Source organism: Euleptes europaea, chromosome 5 (genome assembly GCF_029931775.1).
Source record: "Euleptes europaea isolate rEulEur1 chromosome 5, rEulEur1.hap1, whole genome shotgun sequence".
Classification (NCBI taxonomy): Eukaryota; Metazoa; Chordata; class Lepidosauria; order Squamata; family Sphaerodactylidae; genus Euleptes; species Euleptes europaea.
In genome coordinates, this window is record NC_079316.1 from 48269687 (window position 1) to 48291240 (window position 21554).

Genomic DNA, 21554 nt, shown 5'->3' on the forward strand with positions numbered 1-21554 from the left:
GGAAAAGGTAGCACCAAAAGGTTTCCCCCACGTGAGCTGCAGCATTCCTGCTGCTATTGCTTGATACCAATTAACTGCTGTTCTGTCATGCTGACTATTGTGGCTAGGCTTGAAGAAATATGAAACTCAGATGTCAGATGTGTGGGAAAAAAATCCAAAGGGCATCACTGTGTAAGATAACGATAGGTTCGGATGCCACCAAGCATAATTACCCCTTCCTTAAATGCAGGAAATATGGTACGATTCTGCCTTAAAAATGTTTCTTTCCAGAAAAATATGGAGTAAAATACCCTATTGGTTCATATAATCAGATTTTTCAGTGTAAATAAAAGCCTATCAAATTCCTTTTACAATAGCAGAGTTATTACAGATTGCCTAAAGATAAAATCTAAAATATGAACTCACTAATTTAGTTTTTCTGACAATTGTGGTTTTCTCATACATATTAATGACTAATTTCTCTTTAAGAATTTAAGGGAAAAGTTTATTATTTTCAAAAAACTGGTAATTCCATTGCAGACTGCAAACAGGCTCTTCTCTACACTAAACTAGTTATTCAGGAAAACTGCTTTAGGAACCCTGAGCTTTATTCCTGGTCCATATAATGGTATTTGATACTTACCGGCCTGGTCCATACACTTATGGAACAGTGATCTTTTGTAAATGATATAGGACCCCATCCCTATTCATATAACAATGCATGAGGTGGGCACCAAATAGTGAGGCCTATATGCCAGGGTTGCCAGCTCTGGGTTGGGAAAAGCTAGAGATTTGGGGCATGGAGCCTAAGGAGGGTGGGGTATAATGCTATACAGTCCACCTTCCAAAGGGCCATTTTCTCCAGGTGAACTGATCTCTGTCGCCTGGAGATCAGTTGTAATTGCCACCACCCAGCCACCACCCAGAAGTTGGCAACCCTACTATATGCACATAAAACTGATAAATCCAGTCTTTTTTTGGGGGGAGGAATAATGTGAATTAGTTCTCCATCCAGAAGGGTGTCAGGCACCTTATGAATGAGGGGAGGAGGAACACCCCCCCACCCACACACACACACTTCTCTGCTACATGGCAAAAACCGCTGTTCCTTTATGTGAATTACTTTGGGCCTATAATGATACAACGGTGATCAAATAATTACTATTTCTACTCTGACTTCGTCTCTTTAAAAAAGCATGCACTCAACAAAAATCATGACGAAATATCAGTTTTCAAACTTACTTTCATCCTCATGTGTAAGTGTCAACAGCTTACTTTGTAGCCACTAGAAAATAAAATACACTCATGTCAGCTAAACTCATGGAAGGGAAGGGAGAAAGAGAGAGAGAGAACAATATTTACCACCAGTTATTTATGTCTCTCAAAAAGGATTTTGTTGCTTCCCTGACTTTGCAGGGCTTTGCCATTCCTGTGGAGCCAGTGACAGGAGAGATATACTACAGCTGAATGAGGCAGCTACTTCTGTGCCTTCAGCTAACCAATTTGGATCACTTTAGTATTATCACCTACTAACCAATTAAGTGCTAATCCCATTTAATTTCTTTTGGGACAGGTGAGTGAAGTTAACAGCTGAACTTTTCCAAAATTTCCTTCCATTACTGAATCAGTACCTTAACATCTATCTTTAGTGGCATCACAATGGCATGTTGAAGACAGAGAGATATAGTATTATTTTGGCATCTCATACAGAAGGGTGAGACCCTTTTTTTGCTCCTTGTTTTGAATTTGTAGCTGTTTTAAAACTGAATACACAAAAATGTTCTGATGAAGTTCTACCTCCAGAATTTTGCTGGCAGTCTGTATTTTGTCAGGTGTGTTGATGTTTCTTATATTTCTACAGTTATGCCATTTAGACTTCTGTGTACGTACACACATTTTAATGTTAAATGGAATATTGTTTACAGCGTCTGCTTGTCGCACTTTTCATATTTTGGGTTCAGGTGGTGTTTTCATTTTTTACTTTATAATGTAAACCTATTTTTTATATACCTTCTTGTACTTGTGTAGTTTGTTTTTGTACTCCGGGTAGGTGTTCCATCTTGTTTTCTTTCTAATGTGGTGCCACACACACATTGATGTTGCCCCATTCCAAGCACAACCCATTTTCCCATATGCTGCCACTATCCTCTCCTCACTATCATAGGCACAACATAATCTTTTGGTTAAAATGTTGAAGCAAATCCAACTGCACATAATTAATCAAAACACACAAAATGTAATTTACTAGGCTCAAGCAGAAAATGGTAGCTTCAGCTTCCAATTTTTAGACCTAATCCCATAGACAAAATTATCTCTCTTTCATAATAAAAAACTATTTGTAATTCTGCATAAAAGCAGTACTGCAAACTGTCTTCTGGAACATGGGCATATGCTAAGTTTATCTGTTCTCAAAGCAATCTTTTTTATAACCTTCAACATAAAAGCATACAGTTACAGAATATGTGAGCAGAAAGTGACCACAGTATTTCAAAGTAAACTACCCGATCTATTATACCTCAAGCATAACTAAAAAGGCACCGTGAATATCTCCTTTCTTCTCAAACAGATAGGAAGAAGCTTCATGCAGCTGATATTTCTGGACAGCCTGAATCAAATGCCACAAAATTGTTTTAATTAATTGTACTGTATGCAGAAAATGTGTTTTAGAGCATTTCAGAGCATATTTTAGCATACAATCTCATGTACTGCAAAATATATGAATCACGGTATACCCAATCATTGTCATTATTAATTGAAAACAGTGGTTAAAAAACCCAAGCTGTGGAAAAAGCTGGTAGAAAGAAATCTGTAATAGTAAAACAATGAAGATATCAGGAAAATATCCTAGCAGCAGAAAGAAACCCAAGCAGCACACCTGAGTTTAAGAGCCAAGCTACATATTAAATGGAATTATTTGTGACTTGCTCCAATGGGAAAAAACTTTTGTGATGAAGGACTGGCAGAAAGAGGTTTTAGCATGCACCCATCCTCTTCTCCAGATTCCTACCTCCAGTGGCTGCTTTTTATTAAAAACAAAAAAACAGGGGAACTAGCTAGGGTTGCCAGGTCCCTTTTCAAAACTGGTGGGAGGTTTTTGGGGTGGAGCCTGAGGAAGGCAAGGTTTGGGGAGGGGAGGGACTTCAATGCCATAGAGTCCAACTGCCAAAGTGGGCATTTTCTCCAGGTGAACTGATCTCTATCGGCTGGAGATCAGTTGTAATTGCAGGAGATCTGCTAATACCTGGAGGTTGGCAACCCTAGAACTAGCATGAACCTTTGTGTTTGTTGTTTGGCCCCAAGAGCTCCCAATGTCTTTCCCGAGCAGCATAATAGAGAATTCTAGTTTCATTCTAGGTTCAAGCACAGTTATGAACATAAGAGCTCAGCTGAATCAGACTGGCTTGAGGGGAAAGATTCTGACCAAAATTATTTTTCCACCAATTCCATCTCACATCCAAGCAGTTCTGCCTTACCTGAATTGTCTCTTCCAGCCTGTAGACCTCCAGGAACTGTAAAGTCTCTAAAACCTGGTCAGGCTCATACTGACAAAGCAACTCAATAAACTGTTCGGTAACAGAGGGAGGGATCTGAAGCAAGTCTTGATTGATACCTTCCCTAAAAACAACAAGTGGCACAACAGACTTGGGATCTGCTATGTGTCAGGCAAAAACAGTATGCAGAGTAAGCAACAAACAAACCTTCACAGAGACAAGTCATATTATCAATATTGACAGAATATAATATTACTGACTCGCATTGCCTACTGTGAGGCATGGAGAGTCATGGGATTTTGGCTAGTAAGTTGAAATGGTTAGCCAAGGATAAGAGAAATTAAAGACAGTTATTTTAAAAAAGAAGCAGTGTATGGCTTAAAAACAAAACATTACCAAAGTTTTGAGCATTTCATTAGGGCTCTTCACCTACAAATCATGAAGTATCATATGAAGCAGGGCTACAATTTATTTTTATGACAGAGAAATTCCGTGAGCAAGCAAATGATACTTGACTCGCAGAGGTCAAACAGAAAAAAACACCAGGTTTGTCAAGGCAGCTTAGCATCTTGGTTAACGTATCTGATACACCTTAAGACCAGGTATTGCCCTTTATAGTACTGTACATGCTTGTCTTCAACTCCAGAAAGAGATTTTATTAAAACTGAGGTTCTATCCTAAACACAGGATTCTATTGTCTTCAGGTTCAGTTGATTCTGTGAGCACACTGGGCTAGATTCCTTTCTGTGGTGTAACTACACCAAAGGGAATTGAATTACAGAAGGGATTAGACTGGCACATTTAATTTAGCCAGAGATTTATTCTAAAGTAGGTACAAGGCCGGAGGGGGAGGGGAAATATAGCTACAGAATTGCCTTGGGAAATAAGGAGAACCAACGAGCAATTGTACCACTAAAACACATTACTACAGCTCTCGTAGCAACCTTCACTATTTTTCAAATGTAATCTCCTTTGAACTAACAATTCCTGTCACAAAGAAAGTATTACATCAGACTAAGAGCTGGAGCGCACATTACTTGCGTCATGCAGAGGCTGCTGGAAACAGCTCGCGTGTGATGATTTCCAGAGCTATCGTGCCGTTCAAGCACCTGCCACGCAGAGATTTCATGCCTAGCATCAGCCCCCACTCAGCAGTAATAGTTGCTGGCTTGGAAACTCTCCCTGACAACAACCAGAATGCTGATGTTGCACGTTATATGACTTTAATGGAGGCAAATTATATGGAGCATAACGTCAATGGCTTCTGCATGACAACACCAGAAACATGCCTGGATCTTTGCTTGGAGTGAGGTTGACATAGCTTTTATATCTGTCATTATTTTAACAAATATTTCAACAACATTTCAAGCAGATGCTCAAAGAAGCAAAACTAAAACATGCCTATGAATGGACTAGAAGAGTCCTCTAGAAAAACATGATCTCAAGACACTGGAGGTTTAAGTACTGCCAAGTCTGCCGCTCCTTACTGCTCTGGCCCATGGGCGTGGTACCATTAATCTTTCCCCACTGTCTTCAGTTTTTCAAGTTTTCCCTTCCAGATATTCTCCACTCTTCTGAGAATAATTTGCTTGTGTGTGGATGGTTTTTAAAAATGACCCTTTCCCCAACATATTCTCATGCTTTGCGAAACCTGCCCAGCACTCCTCCAGAAATCTGTCGCCTACCATCTGCAGCTCTAAACCACATGGTTTTTATGGAGAAATCTAAAAAGGCAGAAGGAAATACAAACTGATGTTTGGAGTATAAAGAACGATTGTGTTAGTCGTAGACTACAGCGTGAATAACATCAATGCCTGATGGTTATTCCAACGATAAGATATTTTCACGGCATTACTTCCCCCCCCCAAAAAAAAAAAGATGCCAGAGGTTTCAAGCCATATTTTTCTGCTGTGATCGCAGAAAAAGTAACAGATTCAAGAAGAGAGGACCTTTAAAAAATATTAGTTAGCTACCGTATATACTCGTGTATAAGCCGAGTTTTTCAGCCCAAAAAAAGGGCTGAAAAAGCCGGACTCGACTTATACACGGGTCAATACGGTAGGAGAGGGGAGGGGGGAGGGGGGAGGGGGGAGGAGGGAGGAGGAAAGGGAGGAGGGAGGAACTTACCGCTGCCATCGTTGCCTCGCCTGGGAGCCTTTCTCCTGCCGGCAGGGGCCTGGAGGGGCCGGCAGGAGGTCCCTGCTGGCCGCTCCGCCGCCGCCCAGGTGCCCGGGCGCCTTTCTTCTGCCGGCAGGGTCCTTCCTTGGCCGGCAGAAGGTCCCTGCTGGCCGCTCTGCCGCCGCCCAGGCGCCCGGGAGCCTTTCTCCTGCCGGCAGGGTCCTGGAGGGGCCGGCAGGAGGTCCCTGCTGGCTGCTCCACGGCTGCCCAGGCGCCCGGGCGCCTTCCTCCGGCTGGCAGGGGCCTGGAAAGGCCTCCTGCCGGCCCAGGAAGGCCACGCCGCCGATTCGCCGCGTCTCCCGGTAAGTAGGGGGTTCAGGGGCTCTTCCCCCTCCCCCCCTTGGATGGCACTGGGGTTGGGGTGGGGTGGGGCGGGAGGGCCTGGGAGGCGGCGGGAGGGCGACCTGGGGCAGGGGCTCTGCGCTCTAAAATGGCGGCCGGCATTTCAGAGCGCAGCATTGCCGGTAAAGGGAATTTCTTATTGACCCTCGGCTTATACGCGGGTCAATAAGAAATTCCCTTTTCTGGCCTCAAATTTGGGGGGTCGGCTTATACCCGAGTATATACGGTAAGCGACAAGATGTCATGGTACTGAAGGAGTTAAGGTAACACATGGGGAGGGAGACCTTAACCCTCTTAACTGGAGAATGAGCCAGAGAAGCTAATGCTCATTTTCTAATACCGTGTGGTACTCCAAATGCTGAAAAAAAGCCCAGCACAAGCACAAAACTAAAATAAATGGCTTCTTAAAAGCCAGATCAGTGTTAAAACACGTTTCTCTGGAAAGGGGTGCTGCTCCCTAGTGGAACAAAGCATCCAGTGGCGAAGAAGACCTCTATTAAATTCTGACAATTCCGATCTGCCAGATGACATCCCATTTCATGTAACAAACCTGTTTCCTTCACAAGAAAGAAAGGCCTGATGCTTTCGGCATCCCCCGCTGAGACAATAAAAAAAAGGCCGTCACAACCTAAGATCACAGATATCATAACAGCATCACTAGATTTTTTCATAAAACTGGAAGGATCACAGAACAGAAGAAGCTGTGATTTCTTTTCTTAAGAGGGCATATATAGAGAAAGAAAGAACAGAAAAAGAGTCAGCACTGCAGAGAGCAGCAGCTCCATATACCTTTATTCACAGCCAGACTCTGTAACTTCAAACACATTAATGCCAACTTCTTATCCCATACAAGACCCTAGTAAATCAGCCTATGATCTTAAGAGTTTACTATAAAATTTTGATACTGGAAGTCTGAATTATTATACGGGTTAAATTTTATTTAATACATTCCAAGACCAATAAAATACATTTATTTACTATAAAATTATGAGGCCTGTCAGCATCACTCAACAGTTCCTTCAGCCTGACCTTTAGATTCTCTTCTCCTGTGTTCTTTAGACAAGCCTGATATTCTTGGGAGGAGTGTTGAATGGACAAATAATAGTCTTACACTTTACAGCCAACATTCCTTGGAAGCCAGAAGAGATATTATACCCAGGCAAGGAAGTAGAATGCTCCTTGACACAAGGATTGCCCTTCTCTAACGGCAGCTTTCCAAGCTTTTGGCATATCTCAGTCTCCAGAGGCCAAGGTTCTTTCCTGTTAATTAACACCTACAACAAGATGCTAATTTTCATTTTTTACATTTCAGGAAATAAGACTGGATGATTAATACGCATACATACCTTGGGTCAAGTAGGCTCTTCAAGAACTGGAAAAGCAAACATTGATCCTGACAGGCAAGAAAAGAAAGTAGATGTAGCATTGCATTTGATAGACAAATGTTTTTAAATTTACCCTTGCACAGACACTGCTCCAAGAAACTTAGACGGCTATGCACATAAATGGAAGTGACTTATATGAATGGCATCTTCCAAGTTTAATCCAGATTCACTCATGCTCTGTATTCAAAACTACAAGAAACATAAGTTACACTGCATAATAGCTTTGTGATACTTTGTTAGCTGAATTGCTCGTGTATTTCTTTTAAGTTTTCATGTGTTGACAATTGGATCTGTTGCTTTAATATTCAGTTCTCTTCTTCTTTAAATCCCTCCTTACAACTACCCTTTAAAATAATGTTTATGAAAGGAGGGTGGAGCACTTTCCTATCATGCTTTCTTTAAATATAATAATCAAGATCCATTAGCTGTCTAACATACTCATCTGACATCTCTTGCCTTTTATTGTGTTCTTGGGGGGTCACTGCTGCGGTTGTATTTCAGGGCTATGCAGTGGTGATTCTCTGCATCACCTTAATGTCTTGCTGCTAAAACAGATTTAAGTATTCTTGTAATGAATGTCACAAAATCCATTGTTAAACTTGTTCCACCACTCATTTATTATTATTACTGGTAATAACAATCAAGTCCTGTATTTTCTTTAGCCTCTTCAGCTCTAGAACCTACAATTATCCTCAGCCTATAATGTGAGATCCACAATGTTTTTTGTTTTTTTACTGTCACTTTTCTTAGTCTTCCCCCCACCTCTGCTCCCATTTTCTTCTTAAATAAAAGATCCTAACCAAAACAAACAACCAAAACAGTGGTGCTACTGATACAACCCATCTTTGGTCAGGGCATGACCCTCCTGATTCAGCATGTGATTTGTAGAGATGAAGAGGTGAAAGACACCCTATGGATTGTTACCCTGGTTGAACAGATGGGCCCTGGCACGGTTGGGATATTAATTGGCAAAGAATGACAGACAACTAATGAATTCTTGTGATCCTTTCTATAAAAGGTCATGTATCAATTTTGAGCATGTCTGATTTGATCAGAAATGAGGGGGAATCTGAGTTCAAGTTTTATGAAACTGCCAAGGCCTAAGACTGAGGAGATTTCCCTCACTTCCTACCGTTTTTAGAAAGCTATTTAAAAGCTTTAAAAGATGTCGATCACAAACCTGGCCAAGAGCAGAACTGTATACAATGGTGGACCAATTCAGGAATTGCTCCAACAAAAATAGTTTCCCAATTGTTTTAAAAATGATTCAGTGGCGGAATGACAGGTCCTCCATTAGTGAGGGTGACTGATGTTAGGAAGAACATTTTTAGCTACCTTGTCTTGCCTGAATATATGTTTGTGGCACACACAAAGAAATAACAGGAATGTAATAGGATACATATGGATTGTAAAAGTTCTGTAACTTCATAATGATTAATACATTCTTGAGGGCTCAAACAGGTACAGCCATGTATGTTGCTCATATGCCTGCCATGCCCATAAATAAGAAGGGTATGATCTTTTGTTGTAAAGATTATAATACAAAGTGAAATGTATCTTCCTCTGTCTTACCTCTCTTTGCTGTACCATTGCATGTACTGTCTCCCCACTACCACCCCAGCTCCAATATGTGAAGTGAGCAAGGCTGGGGAGACAATTGTCTGATGTGATAGAGAGCAACATGGGATGGATTTGCTCCCTTTATCCTGAGAGCCAGCATGTAGTGGTTAAGAGCTGTGGACTCTAATCTGGAGAACCGGGTTGTTTCTCCACTCCTACACATGAAGCCAGCTGGGTGACCTTGGTCTAGCCACAGTTATCTCTGAACTCTCTCAGCCCCACCTATCTCACAAGGAGTCTGTTGTGGGGAGAGGAAGGGAAGGAGATTGTAAGCTGGTTGATTCTCCTTAAAAGGTAGAGAAAGTCAGCATAGATAAAAACCAACTCTTCTTCACGGGGGGGATAGTTGTGGTTTGATTTCCTTAAAAGAGAGAAGAATCAACCCTCTTGTGATTCCCCCAGTCCAACTCCTGTTTTATATGCAAATATAGCCAGCACATGAACAAGCAAGTAGCTGACATCAGGGTATTTAGCAATTACAGTTTGGAACAACAGAAGTACCTTCCTGTAAAGCATGAAGCCTCCCCCTCTAGCTAGCTAATATACAGCTAATGACATACTCCCTGTTTTATATGCAAATATAGCCAGCACATGAACAAGCAAGTAGCTGACATCAGGGTATTTAGCAATTACAGTTTGGAACAACAGAAGTACCTTCCTGTAAAGCATGAAGCCTCCCCCTCTAGCTAGCTAATATACAGCTAATGACATACTCCTAATATACATTTACTTGGGTTAAAATTACTTAAATTCAACAGACTTACTTCTGAATAGGATAAGGTTGTAAAACAGCTCTTGTGCCTCTAAAACATGTACTGATTGCCTGAGGAGCCATGAACACAGAAGACACTGTACCAACACACTAATAAATTGCTAATAAAGCTTTTGCTAACTGAGAGAGTAATACCGCATGAAAACAGTTTCAAATGGATAGCCATGTTGATCTGCAGTAGAAGAGCAAGATTTAAATCCAGTAGCACCTTAAAGACCAACAAGACTTCTGGGGTATAAACTTTGAGAGTCAAAGCTCCCTTTGGTATCTAATGAAGGGAGCTCTGACTCTTAAAAGCTTATACCCTGGAAATCTTGTTGGTTTTCAAGGTGCTACTGGGCTCGAATCTTTCAGTAATCACACTATGACAAGGCTGTATGCTAAGCACCATATAGCACATAAACATGACATGAGCCATGCCTAGAAGACTTGCATTCTACAATAGATGGATCAAAATGGGACAGAGGAGAGGCAAGTACTAACAAATCAGTAAAAGTACAAAAAAAGTGAAATGGCTCAAGAAAGTCTTTGATAAAGTAGAGAGTAAGGAAGAATGGGAAGAGGTGAGAGAGGGAATTTCAGACATATAGGGAGAAGCATAACAGAAGGCAGAGAGATAAAGAGCTAGATTGTAGGTTATGTGTCAGATGATGAGACCAAGAAGGGGTTCAAGAGAAAGTGAAAGATAATTGGGGGCCGAGATGGGCACTTGTAAAACAGTATCCAGGAACTCAGGATCTATACTAGAGCCTTGATTCTTAGAACATGTAGACATCTACACTAGCCAAGTAGATACTGGTACAGCCTCAAGAAAAAAAAATGACATAAGAGGTGGGGCAGTCTGATACTGCTCATGTGTAATTTGTTCTTATTTGCAGGACACAATCTCTTAGCCCCCTTCCCCAACCTGGCTTGAGAATTTTTAACTTCTAGGCAACTTCCCAGTCCCATCACTGCAGCCTATCATGCTCTGACCTATCTGTTCAAAAGAAAAGACACGTCAGCCTGAAGACTTTACCTGCAAGTTCTGAATGATTTGTTCCATCTGGTCACTGAAGTGAACGGAAATCAGATCTGCTGCTTTAGATGGACTCACTGATAGCAGCTCCTAGGCAAACAAGGAAAAATATTGTCCATACATTTTCACAACAGATGACAAACACATCAAAAAAGCTTCTGATAGGTATAGCATATACAAGATGTTCCAGAACAGCAAATTCTTCATTCTGAGCTCTCATAATTCTCTCTCTAACTCTTGTTCGGGAAGTTTAAGCTTAATTTTGTGCTGGATAACTAAGCAGTAATCACTACAATGGTGGGCTTTCAGAGTACAAAGCAAGTCGACTGATGACTTTAACTGTCCCTCCCCCCGAAACAGGGAATTTCAAATCAAGTTCTACTTTCCTGTCTTGGATGATAAGGCTTATTTTGTCTCCATCTAACATCTGTTAACTTATTGTAAATTGCTGCAAATTATTTATAGCTTTCACGTCTGTATCCAGTACTTGAAATAAGGATGATTGCTATGTATACGAATATTAACCTATTAAAAGTTCAATTCAAATTCACTCAGCCCAGCTTTCGTCTTACAGCAACATAACCAGGGGCTAAAAGTTATTAATATTTTTTCTCTCCTCAGTCACACTTCCTTCCAATTTTTATTGTTAATGCTTTCCTCTGGCTGTGTTCCGCAGGGCTTGCCATGAACCACACTGGGATTCTTTACGAGGTTTCTTTTTTCTCTGGGCTCTTGAGATAAAACATTTTTTTTCATAGCTGTAAATGCAACCTGAAGTACAACTATGCTATTCCTCATGTACTTTTCACATTCATTTATTGGTCACATTAGGTTTCTGCTTCGGCGTGTCCTCTAAGGAAGGGACATACACTGGAAATCTAGGCAGGCCAAGAGACACATTGCCTCTGTGCACAGAAGTACAATAGTAGGCCTGCAAACAGAGTGGTTTGTCTCAGTCAGTTTCCATTAACATTGGCTTCTGAGCCAGATGGTTGCCAATTTTCCTCCAACATACCAAGTGTGAACTGGACTGACAGCTACCCTGGCTAATGAGAGTCACTTGAAAGAAGGTGGGTCTGTTGCTGGCTGGAGCAAATAATGAATCTGATGAAGTGAGGGCCAACCCACAAAAACTTATGCTAGAATAAATTTTGTGAGTCTTCCAAGTGCCACTGGACCTTTATTTTATTTTGCCCTAACATACTAACATGGCTACACCTTTGGATTTAAAAGGGAAGGTAAGATTGCTGCTAGAACAGTTACTAGGACTTTTTTTTTTAAGTAATCACCCAAACATGCATGTGGATTCCCTATCCAGTTATCATTTCACCTCCAACCTTCCATTGCACTATGGCACAATTAGTATCCATAAATCCAAAGTAACTGAGTCATCTGTTCTGGGAGTGTTACTGCTTCTGGCTGCTGCCACTCTTGTTTTAGTTGTTTTTACTGTATTTGCAGATTTTTAAGTGTTTGTTTCAAGTCTTGTATATCACCTCAAGTGTTTCTGGGCAGAGAATGTAATTTATCAACAACATGCTAAGGTGATACAAACCTAATCTACTTCGCGGAAACATTAGGCCAGCTATAGATGAATTGGTTTTACACCAACATGGATAAAACAAACTATTCCAGTCATACCTCAACGTGTTTCATAGCTTTTTGCCACACAGACTGTTTTTCTTCAGTACTATACCCAGGAATGGAGAGTATATTATGGATATAGCCGAAAACTTCTTCCTGTAAGACAACAAATAGGTAGCCATGAAAAATATTACATACTAATTTGACAGTACACATTTTTAATAAATCAAGGATCAGCTGTGATGTTATTAATTGTATGCTGAAGCTCCATTAGTAAATTTGTATGGTGAACGTATCACAAAACATTTTATGTGCTGTTCCCACATTCTCTCTGAATATCATCGCCCCACACAGAGACCAAAATGTGCCTACATCTACTGAAAAAAGCTGAAAAATAAAAGGCTAGTAAGATTTCATATGGATTTTTAAAAGAATTTCTTTACCTTTCTCAATGGATCACGCAAATAACAATCAATGATTTTGTCATAGCAGTGTTCACGTTCATACATAAATTCACAAATTTGGTAGCTGAAACAAAACACAGATGTTCATTTTAGTATGCCTACTTTTTGTAGATGACAAATATAGTACAGGGAGCTGTCAGGTTTTCAAGCAGCCCACAGTCTAAAGGGTGTCAACTTTGTTAGCAGCAATGTCTGTTTCCCATCTTAATATTTTAAGGCTAGATACTCACCTGACATTTCCAGCCACTATTCTAGCTTGCTATGATGAGTCTGAGCTTGTCCTGTTTGACATGTCTACCTGCTGTTTTTCAAAAAATCAAAACCCTATTTGAAAACAATAAAGCTCACCAAGTCAGTCAATCCTCACTGATGTGCACATTTCATTGTTATTTAAAGTCTGGTCTTGCCTGTCATATATAGTGAGCTGCTTGGTTGCGCCTTTTCACAAAACAGGTTTTCTAGGGAGCAAGTTGAATGTTTTATCTGTCCTTCTTCCCACTGAAATTTCCAATTAAAACGTTAATGGTCATTGTGACCTGGAGAAGCTGCTACTATTCAGCTCCAGTGTCTGATGTTAATAATGATTCACCAGTCTCTGAGTGGCTTGGGGCAATGGAGTGCTTGGAACTCAGATGAGATTACCAAGGTGAGAGGTTTGAATTTTGTATGCGAGCGCTTTTTAAAGAGCTGGGACCAGGTGTGCAAGCTCTCTTTATCTGATATCAGCCTAGGAGACACATGGGCACGTTGGAATTGCTCCAGGACATAAGCGGAACCATGAACTATGCTGGACTCAGATGCCTCGATCAGAGGATTTCTGTTCTGGTTTGAAACGCTTCCAGGCTATGCAAAGTTTAAGCAATCTTATGTTTTGATACTTTAAAGCAATGATTGTCTTGCATCATCTTTTGTGCAATAAAGTTAGTCCAGCTTTATCAAAACTGTATTCATATTTTACAGTAGAAAATTACCAGACTACTTGATTATATGCAGTTCACAAAGGAGCAGACTGCAAAAGGGAACCCAGATATTTAGCACCGACCGACAACAAAGATGTTCCAGGCCTCCCTCAAAGCAGTTCTTCTCTGTGGTTCATTTGGGAGTATCCAAAGTAACCCCCGAAGTAAGACATTTGTGGTGGCAGCTGTTAAATAGGCCTTTCTCACTTACTGTACAGGCTTGGATTGCCCCAGTGAAAATATCACATCTTTATCCTGCTCGTCCTATAAGGAACTCAGACTGGTGTGTGTGATTCCCCCCAACTACTTCACAACCACTCACTGAAAAAGGTTTGGCTAAGGAAGACTGACTGGCTCAAGGATTAGCACAGTACAATCCAATGAAGTAAATGGGCTTAGAAGGTGCCTAGGAGGGGGGCAATATTTAGGATTGCTCCGCCAGCAAACGTCATGGCTGAGTGGCGATTTATTTATTTACTTACATTATTTATAGTCCACCTTTCTCATGGGGACTAAAGGTGGATTACACATAATGAGTCAGTACAATCAACAAAACGGGACATTCAGTAATCAATGCATTAGGATTTTAGAAGTCTGAATTTGGGCCCGTGCATCCCCAATCCCCAATCCAGCAATCTCAGTGCTATACCATACTGGGTTAAGAGAATTTCTGAACTGAATTTCTGAAGAAATCTTTACAGATGAATTAGAAATATTCTAGCCTCCATGACATAATTGCTTCTATGGAGTTTTAAGTGCCCTGCTATTAAAATCAAAAAAGAAAAGAGATTGTAAGTCTTGCAGAACAGCGACAGCACTATTGTTTCCTCATTACATCTGCAGCTGTCAGTTAAGCGCAGCGGCAACATGTCTTCCACATAGCAGATGTGGTATAGTGATGGTTTGGAGCAGTGGACTGTGATCTGGAGAACTGGGTTTGATTCCCCACTCTTCCACATGAGCGGCGGAGGCTAATCTGGTGAACTGGATTTGTTTCCTCTGCTCCTACACATGAAGCCAACTGGGTGACCTTGGGCTAGTCACACTCTCTCAGCCCCACCTACCTCACAGGGTATCCGTTGTGGGGAGGGGGAGGGAAGGTGATTGTAAGCTGGTTTGATTCTCCTTTAAGTGGTAAATCAGCATATAAAAACCAACTCTTCTCCTCCTCACCTGCACTTTCCCTGTCCCAACCATCCACAGCTGCCATCCATCCCATACCACTGAAGGGCTTCTGGGAAGGGGGTTTAATTGGTGATTGACATATCACTATAGCAGAATGTCAATTACCAATTTTTTAAAGAAAAATTATAAAGCTCTCTGGTGGCATGTGGAGAAATGCCCACCACAAGGAACTGGGAAGATATGGACTTTTCCATTCACTTGACATCCTCCCCAGCTTTGCTGGGATCTTTCCAAAAACATCATGGTGAAGCAGGTTTAGGAAAGACTGCAAGTAAGCCTTGGAAAAGATGGAAGGGGCACCAATGTACCATGATGCTGTGTGGAAGCAGGCAACAACCCACGTCTCAGTAGCACCTGGGTTGGACCAAAAAACTGTTGCAGAAGACACCTTGGACTGGATCTTAAAATACAAGGCATGAAAGGAAGGAATTAAATTGTAGGAAATGGCGGGGGACAGGGATGACAGACTTACAATTCTGCTTTCTCTGCCATTTGAATGAGTCTGCTCTCTTCAAACTGTACTATGCCTCCAGCTTGGAGCAATTCTAGAAGAACCTATGAGCATTAAATCATAAAAAGATAACACATCATAGAACCCAGGCAGGCAGATTCTCCAGCCCATCAGTTCTGCCTTTATCACATTGTTTCCAGACCCTAAGCTACATGTGGTGCTTCCAGACATTGCTCTGTCACTGTTCTAACTATTGCTATATATTTCTATTACATATATTTCTATTACATATATTTGCTTTATTAGCCCTTCCCCAACCAAAATCCTTAGATTTTGTCAGATTTTCAGGGAGAAGGCTGGGCTAGAACTCTTTATCCTGGCATGCTGGTTTTGTACATACAGGGAATTTCTTTATTCACACATGCTATTTCCAACATGCAGTTTGAAAAAGTTCCACTTAGCAACAGATACTTCTGCTATATCACAGATACACAACTTCATCAAATGAAGCTATAACACAGTTAGCAGGTTTGTTTGGCCAAGCTTGACTCATAAATTTTGGTCTTCTGATTCATCTGTCTACCTGCCCCTTGTAATCCATATCAGTATGGTTACATACATCTTCACCCAAAAGGGCCTCCCATCTTCCAGCCATTTTATTCAATCACAACCTGCCACACCCATGCTGCAGTGCCCGTCTCTCACACACTTTGCATCCCATTTCTACATTAACTGCCAGATTAGAATAGGAGCATGTGAATACTGAGCTCGAAACTGTTCTCATATATTCCAGCATTTTTTGTCCACTGTGTGAAAGGAGAGCTCTTCAGTTTGATGGGGAAGGCAAGCTGTATACAAACTGTATACTTAAAGATAGCAGCTCTCCAACAGTATTAGCGGCAGCAGTAGTAGAACCATGAAAATCATGCTGTAGTTCAGCTTCCTGGGCTGACCAGAATTGTAAGTGTGAATGTTATTCCTAGCTGGATTTATTCCCATTGTCCATTTGTGTTTTAGCATGACCAATTCGCACACCACTGTGTGAATATTTAAATACTATTCATACAAAAGATGTTCACATTTTGTTAATCTGCATTCATAAAATGGCTAAATTGTCTTTGGCTCTTAAGTTGCTAATAACTTCTCACTGTGGACTGCAGAGACAGTCTTAGTACTCCTGCTCTATAATCTGGTCATTCTTAGCAATGACCTTCCTTCTTTAACCATGCATCACTCTTACAGCATGAATTATTCCTCTAAGGATTCATACCTGCTGCCTTTCAGAGTGCCGTGAATCATCATCAGGACTGCAGAGAAATTCAAGGACCTGGACAAAGAGGACAGACTCTAGATGAACGATATACTGAGATTATTATGACATTTCAGAAAAAATAGCTGAGGCTTTAGAATACCTAGAATAATGTCATGATACGTGAACTGGGCAAAACACAGAGCAGTTGGTGAGTCGATGAGAAAAGTAAAACTTCTTGGGAAATCCTCCTATATATGTCTCTTGGGTTCCCTCAATTATGTATAGAAATATATTTATTCTAAGGCTACTGATATCTATATTAAAAACATTAAAAATTATATTAAAAGAAAGCACAAATGGCAACTAATACAGGTTGATAAACTAAAACCACAATCCTAATGCATTTCAGCCAGCCAGGGGGCCACAACACGTTTGGATTGTGGTTTTAGTTTATCAACCTGTATTAACTGCCATTTGTGCTTTCTTTTAATATAATTTTTAATGTATTTAATAAAGGTATCAGTGCCTTAGAATAAATATATTTCTATACATAATTGAGTCCTTTTCCACCCAACCTTTGGGTACCCAGCTTTGGTTTTAGGTTGGGTCTTTCCTTCCCCCTTTTGTTTTTTGTCTTGGGTTCCCTCTCCATTTGGTCTTTATAGAACCCATAGCCATCAGAGTCCCCATTCTTCATCCCAACCCTGCACATAACCTCATCGTTTGGTATCATGGTGTCACACAATAAAATGATTTAGTACTTTAGAAACAACCACTTGTGCTTCTCTGCTTTACCTGGTCAAATAGTGTCCTGTTCACAAACAGCGTGTTGTTGGGCTTAGCAAGCTGCCGGGCAAGGAAAGTGAAGAGGCATCCGACTTGTGATGGGGTAAAATCAGAGTTCTCTACCATAACCTAGTATGGGAAAGCAGTTAACTTATTAGAGGTTAGTACATTTTATACCTTTACTCACATGAACTAGAAAAAAAGTAGCAAGAACCCAAAATAAAATGGATATCTAGCTATGCAGCAGATTGACATTTGATGGGATAAATAAAGTAGCATTCAAACTTGCAAATTATTATTTGACAAAAAGATACGCCTCTGCACACATGCTAAATCATTAAAAATTGAGCTTTTTGTTCATATAATCTTGAGACAAACATTGTTTCAAGCAAAGCACACGACTGTTCTTGCTGTTGCAGTATTTTTGCTGTGAAGGCAAGTAATATATCAATATATCTGTAGTTTCCATTACTTTCACCGTAACTTAAATTAATTTAACTTAAATTCATCACAGACTGAATGTAAACACGGTCTCTGAAATCATATCTCTGGAAGCAGATATAACCACATCAACAAAAAGAAGTTCTATTACAGTGTGTTGTGCCTGTCTGCAGTGGGCAGTGACATTGTTCTGAATTTATCAGCAGAATAACAGCTGCACAGCTCATTCAGACTATGAAATAGCATAGTAGCTCACCGTAATTAGCTGAACAGTGACGGTGGACAGGGAGGACGCTGGATTTTCTCCTTCTATTCCACGCCTATTTTTTCTCACTAACTCCCCAAACCACACTTTTAACTTGCATCTTTTTGAAAACCAATCAAGATTTTAAAGTCACTCTCTCAGGTGATTTTTAAGTTTTACCATCTAAGTTCCTCCCCCCCTTGTGCATAGAATTTGCAGGATTTTCTCAGGCTCAGTTATTGCTGAGTATACCATGCTATTACTAATACATTTTGTACACTGAGATTATTACTATTACTAATACATTTTGTACTGCTTATATAGTTAGGTATACAGCACTACTGCTGTGTTTAGAATAAACTATTCCATAAAGCTAAAATAATCTGAGCTTAGAGACAGAGATGGTCTGGCCTTCTCCCTCAAACCTTTTAAAGTCCCTAAACCAGGCCTGGGGCACGTCCAGTGCCCCCCCCCCCCGGAGTCCTTTGGGGTTGTGGCCAAGCCTGTAGGGACCAATAGTACCTTCTGAGCAATTTCTGTCTTGTTACTCCTCTGACCCCAGGGTGGATCTTCCCCAGAGCTGATTTTCAGACAGCTGGCTGTCAACAGGCCAGCTGTCTGTGTCTACCTGACTCTTAAATGGCCAGCTGCCATTGCTCAGCCAGCTGGTGTGAGGATCTTTACAAGGTGCATCTGGGATTACTCTAGGCCTGGTGGATATCAGGTTTGACAATGTAGGAGGCCAAGAAGGATGGGGACTTGTTCATGTCTCTGCCACCCCTTGACAAACTGATTAATTTTTGCCTGCATCTCCATTTTTATTTTGGTTTCATTAGTCTTCTTTGTCTGGCTAGGACAGGTTCTTTTAATTTTTGTTCTTTTTTAAAAACCCTGTTACACAGCTTCTTGCTGAAACAAAAATTAACACGTTAACCTGGGAGCGCTCATATATGAGATTACTAATATAAACCCAACCATCATCTTAGTTTAAGGCTTTTTTAATCATTAAAAAGATTGTCTTACATGACTCAAAATGAAAAGTAACTGGCTCCAAAAAAATTTGCTTTGCTGACTAGTCAAGTTTTAAATCTCATGCAATAATCCAACTTTTGGCAAGCAATTTTATCACTCTGCAGCCAGGTGTGCTATCTACCAAACATTCCTTGCTATATCTAGTATAACACCTATGCAATTTCTCTTGAAGTTTGATGTCATCCTATAGAATTAGTGCAAACATTAACATGGTCCCTGCCATGGTCAGTTGCCTGTATTCCAAAATTAATTGTTCCTTCTCTCCTGCTCTTTTATAGTCTCCTCCAGGTCCTTCAGACAATTTATGTGAGAGATTGCCTTTTTCCTGCTGAGAACATTTCAACAGATTTCTCATCTGTCAGCAAGACTGCCCTCCATTTTCCAGCTACACCAATGCTTATACAACCTGACAAACTGAAACTATGTTGAGCAAAAGAAGCATACAAGCTCAGACACACCTGTCCAGAAAATATGAGCATCCTCAGTTAATAGGGTTAGTACAGCACATGATACACAAGATCCTGCAGTCAAAGTGTCTGCTAACTGAAATGTAGAAGAAATAATCTTAGAACATTTCCAGGCTATGTACTTGTTGGACTGCACTAGAAAAATTGCAGCCACCAGAACTAGAAGTAGCAAAGGCAGGGCACTAACAAGTCTACCTTCATATACTCTGCCAGTTGAAGCCAGATCTAAGAAAAAGTAGTTCTTTGCAATGGAGACTAAGAAATGACAGACAGATTACAAATGCCTTCTTAACATACTCTTAAGAAATTAAGCTATGGCAAGGGCATTCAAAATGGTGACACCTGGTGTAGCACCATGGCTAGAACACTGAACTATACTTTTACCTTCTTTGAAGTGATAGCTCTACATACTTACACCAAGCCTCCACAGCAGATTAATATAAAATTGAGAGAACAGATTTTGATAATGCAGCATACAAACAAGGATAAAAGAACATGAAAGATACTGCAGACTTGGCCAACCTGAGAAATCAGCAGTGGCTGAACATGGACTGACACAAACAGGACACAGGGTCTTATTCCAAGACACTGAAAGACTGGACAATTCTACCAACTATTTGTCAGATTGCACAGAGAAGCCATTGAAATTCATAAACATCAGCACAACTTTAACAGAAGAGAGTTTAAGAATGAATAAGGCTTGGCTTCCTGTCCTGAAAACCTCCAGACTAACAAAGACTACAGTCAACAATAGCCATGCAGATTAGCTTTGGATTTCACACATTAACAGATCACTTTAGGATACAATGGTTCCATATTAACACACCACACCCTCATTAGCACATTATCTGGATACTTACAGGGCAATGATTAGCACATTACCTTTGATACTTTTTTGCAGGACATTGATTCAGCTCAACCCAACCCCTTTCTGACTATATATTACTCTTCCTATACACTTGACACTGAGAGACACTGTCCTTCAGTGTTACTCCTCTGAAGATGCCTGCCACAGCTGCTGGCGAAACGTCAGGAAAGAAAATACCAAGACCACGGTCACACAGCCTGGATAACCTACAAGAACCAATGAACTCTGACCGTGAAAGCCTTCGACAAGATTTTGATAGCATTTGCTATACTGTTTATTTCTCATTTGCTAATATCTTGAACCTTTCTTTACAACATCTTTTCTGTCAAGTTTTCTTGCTCAAAGAAGACTGCTTCTGTGAGTAACATCAGCAGTCTGTGCCTGGAATAAAGTCAGTTCTTGACTCTCCTGTTTCTTGGATCATTCTGTTGCACAGCCGATGCCATTTGCACTAGCAACTGTACCAACCTCCTGTGTTCACATTTGCTGCCTCACAGTGGAATCATAAGCAGAGTTACATTGTTCTAAGTTCACTGACTCAACAGGAGGATAACACTGTTTAGGTTTCCACTGTTAGTACTTTTCAATGTAGATTATTTCAACATTTAGTATACTCCACCTATTTAGCTAATGATATATGTATATCTACACATTTTGGCTTCGTTGACACACTATAGAAGAGAATGGGACACAACTGGCAAGAAAAAAGATAACTGCATAACTATTCTGTCACTATATTTATACTTTTATTGCCTACCTGTGTGACCCAATATTAATAAATTCACCATTTTATACCCTGTTTCAACTCAGTGATAAAGAAATACAGAGAAACAAAGCTAGAACTGACTCCTGTTAGTCTCCACTTGAAATACTGTCACCCGCTGCATACATAATGGTAGGGTTTGGGGTTTTTTATTTTGTTTTGGACTTTTCCATCATCTAGTAAACCTTATATATAGTTTGGAATTTGGCAACTCAGCCAACTCATAATAACAGTGTGCTGAGAGTTAATATCCCCCAGGGTATTTTATGGAAA

At 40.5% G+C, this 21554-nt stretch overlaps 1 protein-coding gene across 1 annotated transcript in view; it reads right to left on the bottom strand.

The window, feature by feature from the left end:
* The window catches only part of VPS8 (VPS8 subunit of CORVET complex), a 93165-nt gene that overhangs the window by 29260 nt on the left and 42351 nt on the right, over positions 1–21554 (bottom strand). Inside the window, exons 28-37 of the mRNA XM_056849263.1 lie at positions 17476–17595; positions 16699–16755; positions 15450–15532; positions 12813–12897; positions 12427–12525; positions 10786–10875; positions 7337–7383; positions 3453–3594; positions 2495–2584; positions 1222–1264 (exon numbers count right to left, since the gene is read on the bottom strand). Coding sequence (XP_056705241.1) covers positions 1222–1264; positions 2495–2584; positions 3453–3594; positions 7337–7383; positions 10786–10875; positions 12427–12525; positions 12813–12897; positions 15450–15532; positions 16699–16755; positions 17476–17595 — 856 coding nt within the window. The remainder of the gene's footprint in view (positions 1–1221; positions 1265–2494; positions 2585–3452; positions 3595–7336; positions 7384–10785; positions 10876–12426; positions 12526–12812; positions 12898–15449; positions 15533–16698; positions 16756–17475; positions 17596–21554) is intronic.